The 12,006-nt window shown below is 39.3% G+C and overlaps 1 protein-coding gene across 1 annotated transcript in view; it reads right to left on the bottom strand.

The window, feature by feature from the left end:
- UNC79 (unc-79 homolog (C. elegans)) overlaps nucleotides 1–12,006 on the bottom strand; it is a 124,491-nt gene that overhangs the window by 85,281 nt on the left and 27,204 nt on the right. Inside the window, exons 13-21 of the mRNA XM_019472480.1 lie at nucleotides 10,221–10,451; nucleotides 8,093–8,283; nucleotides 7,069–7,192; nucleotides 5,705–5,845; nucleotides 4,096–4,317; nucleotides 3,270–3,497; nucleotides 1,704–1,845; nucleotides 1,210–1,289; nucleotides 977–1,125 (exon numbers count right to left, since the gene is read on the bottom strand). Coding sequence (XP_019328025.1) covers nucleotides 977–1,125; nucleotides 1,210–1,289; nucleotides 1,704–1,845; nucleotides 3,270–3,497; nucleotides 4,096–4,317; nucleotides 5,705–5,845; nucleotides 7,069–7,192; nucleotides 8,093–8,283; nucleotides 10,221–10,451 — 1,508 coding nt within the window. The remainder of the gene's footprint in view (nucleotides 1–976; nucleotides 1,126–1,209; nucleotides 1,290–1,703; nucleotides 1,846–3,269; nucleotides 3,498–4,095; nucleotides 4,318–5,704; nucleotides 5,846–7,068; nucleotides 7,193–8,092; nucleotides 8,284–10,220; nucleotides 10,452–12,006) is intronic.

The raw sequence follows: 12,006 nt of genomic DNA, 5'->3' as shown, positions 1-12,006 counted from the left end.
GTGGGAATGCACTTTTCATGAAAATCTCTGAGCCATCCTGGGCATTTATGTGAATACTACAGAGCTGCTGGCAGGAGAACAGAGATACTTGCAAATCTTCAACTACAGCAGTTTTTCTTGAAAATCCAAGTTCAAATATTCCTTACATTGAAATACTTCAGATTTGACAAGAGTTTGCCTAATTCAAGGCACAACTGCCATAGAACATAATCTACGCTATGAATTAGCAGTTTCAGCACAACCAGCTTCAGCGCATAAGCCACATGAACTGTCTTGGCACCACAAATCATGTGCATCCACAAGTGACTAAGACGTCGGGTGTTCACAATTTGCTGGTATTTAGATTCAGGACAGTTTCTCTGGCCTGCTAAAACCCTACAGTCTCAGGGGATGCTCAGTGAAATTGATACAGAGCAGCTGTAAGCACTGATGAACACACTATTTCAGAACATTATATGCTGATGTTTTTTCAGTGAGTTTTCTGCAAAAGTCCCTGTCTCCAGAAAGAATCTTAAAATGCAGATTTCAGTCCAATTCACTCTGATTCTAAATGAAAAAACTTCCTTTACCTCTTAAAAATAAGGTGCAATACTGTTGTTCTCTGAGCTTTAATGCTAAAGCCCTATAACTGTGTGCCTGCTTCTACATCATCCTTTATTTTATTTTGTAGAGTCAGGGAAGATACCTCAGTCTCAGACAATGCTATTATTCAATATGAGAAACTCTGACTCACTGCAAAACAAGTGGAGCATGACAGAGTAGCCATGATGGACAATGCAGGGTACCTTGGTTTCATTTGCAACTTCTTAATTAGCCTGTGCAATGTGCCCTTATACAGTTGCTTAACCTTTCCACATTTCCCTACCACCCTTTGTTGATTTTCCATACTAAACCTTCAAATTCTTTGATGCCAACAACGAGTGTATAGTTGGAGAACCAACGAAGTATGAAGACAAAATGTGTGACAAAAACCTACCTTGCAATCAGCATGTGATCTTGAATATAGGCAAGAAATTGTGGATGGTCCTTTCTTGCTATATACAGGCATTCCCCATGAAGACATAGGATCTTCAGACAGTTCAGCATGTTAAAAAGAATGTCTGGTTCTTCAAACCTTGACATTTCCTGTGTAAGCAGATGTACTACTCTCAGCACGATGACACCAGTTAACCAAAAATTCAAACTAAATAGACAAGTAATCAATGTTACCTGCAATATAGTGTATATGAGCTTCAAGGTAACTGGAAGTTGCTGATAACAAAATTTTCTTTCTGTGTCATTCTTTATCACTGTTAAAAATGTAAGTTACATAAAATGTTGTTAAAGTTCTCTCATCTTTGGATTCAAAATGAAACTAAAGAATGTCAAAGTGACAAGAGATAAATTAATTCTAGCCACAGTAACCCCTCAGTCAGTAAAGTTACTACAGCATGGAATTTGGCATGTAATGTTTTTGCTACTTTATATGTTCAAAAAGCCAAGATTTCTTCTAACACTTTCTTGAGAGACAGTCACACTTGCTATCAACATAAAATACAGCCTTCCTACTTAATTAATATGTTGAAAGAATTAAATGCATGAGAAAAAAGTGACTGTGCATTGTTGGACTTGAAAGACTGCTTCAGAACCTTGTATTCTATATGAGTAGAAGCATTTCATTTAAAGCCTTATTGAAATACTCAACCTTCTCACCCTCCACCTACCGGCATTTTCTGTGGTCTCTGTGTGATTTCCTGGGTTTTCTCCACGTTTTGGTGCTGATTTGTCGTCTTCTTCTCCTTCAGTTCCTATAATAAACTCAGGTCTAGTATACAGAAGACTATCCTCGAGGTTATCTGTGGGCTCCTTTAAGAATATAATAAGTTAAATTTGTTTCTTGCTGTTATCTAAATACATGAGGCCATATCCTGCTGTTTAAGTTACACTTGGTGTGATAAGCTGAGCTCAGATGAGACAGACACTGTCTAGTTCCATGTCCACTTGTGCATTCAAATCACCTGCATATCTAAAATTCTGCATCAGCAAATGCATACCAACAAGAAGACTATGTTTCAAACATGGATTTAAGTGATAACACTTAACCGAAACTGTATATCCATATTGGAGCTGAGGTGGATCCAATCACAGGGCCGTAGTTTCACCAAACTTGTCATCCTTGCCTCAGAGGAGTAACAGACAAGAGCAGGGCGCGTTTCCTACACTACTGTAGAGTTACAGGCTTAGAGGCAGGAGCTACTTCAATCACTTTTACATTGAAAAAAGGACCAGGCTGGAGTTATTTCTGCCTGTGGCCAGGAGCTCAGGATTACAGGTTGCCATTGTGGCCTTTATGTTATAAATCGCAAGGTGGATCCTAGAAATGGTATCAAGCCCCAGCACTCTTTAAAAAGACTTCCCCACTTGCTACTTTTCAATTGAGGTGAGAATCTGAACTGAAAGGGCATGAGATGATTTTTCTAGCACAAGTTACTGAATACCACATGCACAATACCTACTATTAGCATACACATCCAAATGGAATTCCAAAACTTTTACACATCAAAAGGCATCACTATGCCCACCATGGAAAAAAAATTACTAATAAACATCCTGCCACTACCATGCCACAGCAAATGAGCACTCAGAATAAGGGGAACTATGCGGTCTTCTGAACTATCAGATGGAACAGTTGCGTATAATAGACGTACAGCTTAAAATAAAATTAATCACACCACAGGTAATGTTTCAATTCTTCTGCAAAGCTACAGAGAGCTTTAATGATGACTAGCGATTGGAGAGTACATATCTGTGTCTGATAAAGTTGGATACTCAACCTGAAGTATATTCTGTTTTTCAACAGTGCTCAGCATTTTCAAAAATCAAGCATCTACTAAGGCTTGCTCACTTGACAACTGGTTCACTCAAAATCATTACCCATTTCAAAATACCCACTCTTAGCTTTTAAAAGAAGATGAAAAGCACTAAGTATTAACATTCCACATTTTATTTAAGACACAGTATCACAGGAGTGTCCTTCCAAAGTGAAACAGCACTTCAATGTTGATGGGAGAAGAGTTCATACTGGATTAATATTGTCATCTTCCCTGGGTTCTTGGAATCAATTCAAACTTAGGAAATTTTACAATTCAATGGCATTTTGCTTTAACCTCCCAAATTCTCCATGCCAAAGGTCAGCGCGGCTTTGCTCCCTTGTGCACAATGTAATGAAAACAACGAAGAAGAGGAGTTTCAGCACACCAATAATATAGGCCCTTTCCTGCTCTACTTACCACAAGCCTGATTTCTTCTTTTGGAGCAAGCTGTTCCAGCAGCTCAAAACCCAGCTGGTAACACAGAATGCTGGACTGACACAGACCACATTCAACTGCTTTTTCATCTTTCTGACAGGTGTGAGAACCACCCCAGGGTGCCTGGAACACATTGTTTATGATGGATATTATATCTTTTGAAATGCTGTTCTCTAAGCCCAAAGTGACACCATCATCCTGGAGTTCCATCTGAAAGAGAGTAAAAAGAGTAAGGATTTATTATTTATTTAAAAGCCAGAGCACTAACTATTCTGCCTATTCCTACACTTCTGCTAGTGTTACATTACAGTACTGGGAAGAGTTTGGGATAAACTGGAACTCACAATTTTAAATTGCCACTGGTGTTGAGGCCCAACCTCGAACAGCTAGAGTACATAGACAATTTCAAGCACGGGATCCATGAATTTTACCTGGAGACAGTTATCCAAAACACTTGGCCTTGGATTCACAATGTACAAATTTAGCTATCCAAAAATTATGCATCTAATCTAAGTCTATCAACAAGCCTCTGCTTCTAGTCTGTAGAAATAAACATATCTCCAAGGAGAAGTTCGTTTCACTCATGTGAGCTATCTAACATGAATGTGGAGGTATCCAACTTCTCTTCATTGAACATGAACCTGTAACTCCTATATGGGTAAAGGCAGATGACAGAGGGATTTAAATGCCTTATAGTTCATGCCGGTCCCTTAGCAGAAAGGGAGTCAATACAGGACTGAAGGAGAGCCAAAAGTGACTACAGAACTTCAGTGTCCCCTCAATGTGGGTGTTTTTCTTCTGTGAGTACCTGCTTCAAGATGAGATCAAACATCAGAATGAAGCAATTTAGATTCATTTCATCATCTTCACAGTCAAAATCAATTGTCTTTCCACTGGGGTGTCCAAAGTTCTTGAAAGGGCTGTGAAAAGGACTACGTATTGGACTCCGAAATGGGCTCTGGAAGGGGCTTGGGAAAGGACTCAGCATGTTGTGCTGAGCTCTGCGCCCAGGGTCAGAAGCAACGCTTACCTGAAGACAAAGAATCAACATGTCCAAATGACTGTTACGCATTTAAGCAATCATCTCCTTCTACATGAAACTGCAGAAAATGGCAGGAACTTTGACAGCCTTACTATTCCCTTCTGTAGGTTTTTTGCAAAATATACATGTGTCCCTCAATACCATTAAGTGATAAAATATGATAGAAGTACAGGAATCATATTCTGCACAGATGTATATATTCTCTTAAGCTAAGTGGCTGACATTCATTATCTTATTCCTACTAACGAGGAATTTTAACATCATAAACCAAACAGAAAACTGGTGCAGGCAGTACAGTGGCCATCAGGTTACAATGATCTGCTCCATGATCCAGGGACAGGAACTTCAATAGTAGGAGGCTATCTCAAGAGAACAGTGTAACTAAGGCTATACCAAGGATACAGGTAGCTGGAAATGAACGAGACAACGGTAAGATGTGCATGTCTGCATCAATGTGCATGTCTGCATTGATTTATGTCCACACCACAGTAGGCCACCTAAAACACCCTGAGAACCTTCAAGTATTGCAGGGAGATACACAGTTAGATGACACGAGGTCTATTTTTAGGCCAGCTATGGTCTGAAGAAAGACCAGACAGTAAGTTTGTCCGTTCCTTCTGCTTAGTTTAGAAGTGGTCATGGGCTAGGTGTTGGAGTGCTCTCTGTGGAGCTACATCAGAAGACAGGCAGACCACATGTAAGGAAATATCAACTGCCTAGATGCTGTAGTTCCTTAAATCTAAAGATCTGACCTTTCAAGCACTCTTGTTCCTGCTGTCCTTGAAGCACTTAGTCCAAGACTACTGGGAAGTTACTCACATCAATCCAAGTATGTGTAGGGCCTACAGATTTGTACATGTTTTCTTCCAGACAATAAGCCTTTGACAGACAACTTTAAATCAATTTTTGCATCTCTTGGATGGGGGAAAAAAAAATGCAGGGAAGAAGAAATAAATTCTGCTCTGTCACCCTTCCAAAACATACCGAGGCCCAAATTTATACTAGAATACAAAAGCTCACTCTGGGTGACCAGTTGTCCATAATAACTTGTTGTTGATGGTTATTAGTAGAAGGTGCAGAGAATGAAAATGGTTGGAAAAGATACCAAGAACACTCCAACCATATCCCAGACAAACCAGTTCACTAAGGAAAAACTGCAGTTTTTCTGCAGTTCCTATCTGCATTATCTTTACACTGACCATGTGACAGAGTAGTATTAATTGAAGAAGTCACGCCAATTTTCTTCCACTTTCAAAATTTATAATATTTCCAATCAAATGCTGCCACATTGAAAGATGACTTTTTAATTCGTCACATGCATTCTATTAGGAAAACTGTTCTAAGCAAAAAAATAAGCAGGATAAATAACAGTTACCCTCCGAGCTGCAAGATTTCCCGCCAGTTCACTGACTCTTGATTTTCTTTGATTTGCTAACTCTTTTACAGAATTAACTCCATCAGAAAACATGCTGATTAGTAACTGAAGAGGAACAACAATGTCTAGTTCAGATAACACCTGAGGAAAGACAATAAATAAAAAAGCATGAGTTTCAAGTTTGATCAAAAATGCCAGCCACTTTATAAACAACTTTCTCATATGACCCTCAGTTCAGCAAGTTCCATGCATTTAATTTTGGGATTCAAAGTGAGCTGCGAGCTTAGATTTCTGTTAGAATCAGGGCAAAGGAGAACAGGCAAACAAAAGGGTATTTTCAAAGTATTTGTTGGCATCCACTTGGTGTGCCTTGAGATCAGTTTTATGCACAAACACACAGGGATGTGAAGTTCCACAAAAGTATTTCTGTAAACCAAAATTACCACCAATGCTTGGATGAATAACTATTTACTATATTTATTATTACTTAAAACTGAATTCCTGTATTTACTCTAAGAATCCAGTCAGAATGGTTGCTTACAGGTGTCAACATAGGATGGTTATCTGCAAATCACTGAGGGAATATTCATCATCTGTTTTGTCACCAACACTCAAATATGAGCTCATTCGTACTTGTCATTAACTGTTATTAGGTCAAGAAAAATCTAAAAAAAAAACCAAAAATGTACTTTACTTGAAAACTCTGCATATATGAAAATTGCTACAGTCATCAGGTAAATTGGTCTTTGCAGAGGCTTAACCAAAATAACCCTCAGCAGAAAAGAAGCAATAATGAAGAATACAGGTATTATTCTGAGGTGCTGTGGAAAATTTTATACCCTTTTGAATTCACTGCCCCCAGCTGACATGATTGTCCCCGTAGCTTTTGAATATGAACACTGAGTGAATACCAGCTTTGTGGACAAATATAGCACAAAAGGGCCAGAGCAGCAGAAAGCTTGATGGGTACAGAGCTAGTCTAATCCAGATCTTCATATGCGAGAACAACTACAGCTGCTTCTGGAGTCTGGAAATAATTTTGGAATCTACAGACCAAATTCTGCGGAGACTAAAAACTACTGCTGGCAAAAAGTCAGACAGCTGAATGGCCCTAAAGACACAACTAACATTCAAAGGTAAAAGGAATTTCCAGGCTTCCAATATATTGCCCATGGTGGGCTAGGAACATAAAGCTTCCCAGGATCTGTCTACCAACCATCCTTACACTGGGGCTAAGCAAAGGGCAGAAAGGTTCCACGATCCTTGGAAAAGTGGTTTCTTTTTTTTTTCCTCCCCCCACTTTTTTTTTTCTTTTCCAAAATCATAAGCTGCTTCAGCATGACTTGTCAAGAGAAGACACTTACATGCAGCCAAAGCAATGCTTGCTCTTGCACAGAGGATGGATACCCTGTGAATCGACAGCTAATGAAGCCAAACATCTCCTCCAGGGAGAAAGGGAGAGGGCAAAGTTCAATGTCAAACATTTTGCTGAAAAGTAGGAAAAAAATATAGCATCACTGAGTTACCATGGCATACACTGTGTGAGATATAACAGAAAACTGGTAGAAAGGCAATCTCACTACTAGCATTGACAATGCTTCTGCAAACTTACTTGCATCCCCACCCTCCACGGGAGTTGAGCTAGGCTGCTGATACCACCTGCCCTGACTGCACAAGGTCATCTCTGAATTTGGTGATGCACCTTAAGAATTTACATCACATCTCATATCATGCCCAGTTTCATTTGATAACAATATCTTTTTCAACATCCAATGTAAAAATCGGAAAATTTCTCATCTCATCACTCCTCCACTATTCCATGTTTACACTAAAAAAGTTTACATCAATACCACAAATGAATTTACAGTCAGTTTCAGAGCCTCTTCATCAGTTAAAAGGCAATGTGAAGTTTTATTGTCAAAGGCATACACCAGACATGAAATCATGACTCAGCCAGCCACCATTCTTATTCTGGTGTTTTCTTTGCTCAAGAGGGGAAGATATTAGCTAAATCAATACAAATCATCACTCTTTCAGTGCCAGCTCTACTAATCTCCACCATTTCTCATCAACAGCTAGCCAGGAACAGAAAGATGCTTCTTCCACCATGCTGCAGGAAGCCACTGAAAATGTGCCTTGCTCACAGCAAAGAAGCATCCATGTAGTTGGCTCTTGATATAGATTCAAGAATATTAAGAGCAATAAAAGGAAACGTTCCCAAAGCTTAAGTGCTTTAGTCTAAATATGTCACAAAAAATTCAGAAGCACTCACTCACTACTGTCCATTGCACAAAGGCATTTTTATTTGTTGTCACCATCTTATTGTGCTAAAACCCTCAACAATCAACATATGCAATGATAGAATGGTTCCTACATATGTCTACATACCTCAACACTTCCCGGAACTCTTTCAGTTGGTTATCAGGCACTTCCGTCCTTATAGCTTCCAACCACTCTGGCATGATACATTCCCACACTGGCTGGTTTATCACATTGTACGGAATCAAGCAAAGGATTCGATTCAGCCCTTCTTTTAATTGGGTCACAGCACTACACGATTTGTCCCAGTATCCACCAACCTGTGGGTATTTCCAGGAATCATACTCATGAACATATTTCTAGTCCCTGTAACTTGCCCAGCACCGTAAATTTGCTCAGTGTGTTGCAGCCAAGAAATTGTGGGGAGTGATTATCAGCACCTTCCAGCCTGAATTTAGAATTCAGCCATGGGGATTGAATTGTTTTTTTCCTCTCTCATTTGACCAGCAGTACATAAAAGCACTGTCCAAGGTTTAGATGAAGTTTGCTCACTTCCAGGCCATGACACAGAGTAACCTCTCATTGTTTACAGTTCTCAACAAGGCACAGATTTGTTTGGTCAAACTTGCACCTTCAATTATTTGCTCTGGGCAACTTGTTACAGTGCTACCTCTTTATTTTGAAAAACTTGCTCTGTACCAGGTGTTCTTTTGTGGTTGTTTGTTTTGGGTTTTTTTGAGGGAAGGTTTTAAGTGATGGAAGCCAAAACATACACTTCTAAGTAAATAAGTAACTGGCCTACAGAAATTAATTATTCTAACTGACCTCAGCTCACATCTGCCATTCCTGACTAATGGCTCTAAAGATGCCTGCTGTTTTGGCAGCAACTACTGGTAATCTCAGCCAACACACTATTTTTTCTCCATTCATCACAGCTAATTTCATGGCTATTTGTCTTCATGTTCTAGTGAACCCTTGCAAATCTGGCAAGTTGTCTGTCTAGTCTTACGTATTGCAGTGGGGGTAATAAAACTCAAAAAAAGGGGCTGGACCCAAGACAAGAAAAAGATCCATAACAGATTACAGCATAAGGTTCAGTCTTTCCTTTCCCCTTTAGCCTCAAAGCCCTGATCTCTTTTCTTCAGTTCTAACATTCAATTAATCCATCCACCTCTCAAATTTCCTAAGCTGCCCTCCAGTCCTCCCACAGGCAGGTGTATCTTCAGAGCGATGGTTTAGAGTAAGACACATACACATGCTGGTCTGTACGCATACAGCAAGTCCCACATATTAGGTCATGAAAAAATCCATGGATGCACACTTCATCCCTGATGATGTAATATATCACATCAAGTCTTTATGGCCCTTCCTAGCCTAGCCACTTAAATTTAGGAAACAAAACCAACATGTCCCCTGGACATTTTACATAAGAGGGTCACAAAATGAAAGTCTTCTTACAAAAGCACATGTAGTATAGTTGGCAGTGATAAATGAGGAAAAAGTCTTAAACCTCTCAAATATAAAGTTCCTATTTTCATGATGATGTTTCATTTTCTATAGAGGAATATTCACATGTCTGACTTTGTTGCCTGTCTTCACTATCCAGGTTAAGTGGCGAGTTCTGCTTCATAATTAATGGACAAAAAGAAAGACTCTTTCTAGAAGCAATTCCAGCAACAGTATCACTTAGGCACCCTGAATGACCTTCCAGATAAATCTTCCATATGCAATAAGGTAAACCATAGCAGACTAGTCTCTTGGCTGAGTCACTTAAATTAGGTATCTGAAGCTACAGGGCATCAGTATGCCCAGAGTTCCTTTCAGTTACAGCTGTGTGATTTCATGAACCTTAATTCACAGCTGCAGAGATGAAGTATGCAATGAACAGAGAAACATTAGTAAAGCAGACTAGTAAAGGACAGGCTTATTACTGGGAGCAGATAAATGATACCTTTTACTAAAGACAAGCTTAGGTGCTTCAGCAGCATAATGGAAATGTGTAGCTATCAAAAATGTACAGTATCTTTCAATACCTATAATATTCTTCCAACCTGTCTTCATATTACTGTAAATAATCCCCACTCTCTAATACAGTAAAACTAAAAATGCTAGGAAGAGGAAAAATTCCTGAACTCCACTGCTCCCTCAACCACGGAGATTTCTTTTGCCTTGACAGAGCTGGGGGAGAAATGGTCTTTACACTTAAGACTTTAATCTCTGTGGCAAATAAACGAACCTTCAGACAAATTATTCTTACCCTGGCAAACTCCATTGGTTTAGGAAGGAGGCACATAACCATGACATCAAACCGTACATCACAAACAGTCTTCAACCACTTAGTAACAAACTGGGGTTTGAGCTTTTCAACCAGGCTACCAACTTCATCATCCATCATATAAGCTGTAGAGTGAAACCACTGGAATACCATGCTAACCAGCCTTGCTAAACTCTCTGTGGGTGTATTCTCGCTGGGAGTGCAAAGGCTCACCTGGAAGACAGAAACACAAATCAAGTTTCATTTCTAGAATTAAAGGTGGCAATTGTTTGTCTACTATATTTTGCATATTCTCAGAGATAACGAGGATGCAGATTACATAGAAGACAAATGAGCTGATCAGTTTTAAGTAGAGTTTGGCACAGGACAATTCACAAAACATTTCCAAATAACAGTAAGAGGGAAAAAAACCAAGCACTGAATTTTTTGTTTCTTAGTTTCAACACTGAAAATATCAATACAGAATGCTTTGACAAACTGAAACCTTTTGGTTTGAACTTTAAAATTACTTTTCATTTCAAAAGGTAATGTAATGCCTGGTAAAATATATGATACACATACGCACATATATATAAAACATACAAGAAAAAAAGACAAACCAAATTAAGAGTTTCAAAAAGTCTGAAAGAAGACGTCTACTTAATATAATAAGTATTAAGTATATTAAGTCTCTTTGCTTTGCAAAAAGATTCCAATTTTGATTTTTTTGTCCTCATTTGGGGCGGGAATACGAGTTTTAAGTCCTCAAAAATTCTCATATCATAATTAATATTCTTTTCCCCTCCTCCAAACTCTTTCCAAAACGATGTCTGCACTGTAAAACTGTCCCAAATCTGAGACCAAGTCTGTACCCCAGTTCACAGACCAGGCACGCTGCTAAGCCCTTAATTACCTGCTAACTGAGCTCTTGGTATCTTTTGGGGACAGGAGACAAAGTTTCAAGTCAGGCTGCTGCACTGAACCCAAAGAATGGAAAATAACAGATGACAGGAGATTTAGGAAGCTACTTTAACCACCTATCAGCTGTTTGTTGCCACTTCCTAGTAAAAGCTGCACTCTCAGCACTTGGCAACCTGAAACCAGTGACTGCTGCCTTGCAGCAAGTGAACAAAGGAGAAACATTCATGTCATTTCTGGGGAAACAGCTGGCAGCACTGCTTCCCAGAGAAGACCAGAACCCATCTTACAAGTGCTTTTCCTCCATGTTTTTTCTTGGGATGAGGCAGCTAACAACACTCTTGCCAATTCAAAGTACAATCTTCATTGTTCTACTTTGTTGCAGGCTGAAGTTGAGGTGTTTGCTTCCTGGTGCTTGTCTCAGTTGACTGTTAACTCAAAGGTAGTATCAGCTGGCAGCCTTTTTAATAGGAACTCTTGAGCTCTGTCCAGTTTCTAGATGAAAGGTATTCATTTTATGAAAGAAAACAGCAACCCACTATTTCTCACAAACTGTACTGTCATCTCTGCCAGTACTCACTACAGAAATATCAAGAGATTTTATAAGGATAGAATGAAGTCAGTGAGCTCCCCCTCCCTACCATAGAAAGATAGACTTAATGTCAAGGATGAGGCACGTACAGTGTAACAAAACCTGTTCTGTTCTCACTTCAGTTCTACCTCTGGAAACATAGGCCTTCAGTCTTTACAAAACATCATTTATTATTATTATTTCATTAAGGTTGGAAAAGACCTCTAAGATCATCGAGTCCAACCGTCAACCCCACACCACCATGCCCACTAAACCATGTCCCGAAGCGCCTCATCTACA

Source organism: Aptenodytes forsteri, unplaced genomic scaffold, assembly GCF_000699145.1.
Source record: "Aptenodytes forsteri isolate BGI_AS27 unplaced genomic scaffold, ASM69914v1 Scaffold193, whole genome shotgun sequence".
Lineage (NCBI taxonomy): Eukaryota > Metazoa > Chordata > Aves > Sphenisciformes > Spheniscidae > Aptenodytes > Aptenodytes forsteri.
This window is presented reverse-complemented; position numbering and strand designations above follow the sequence as displayed.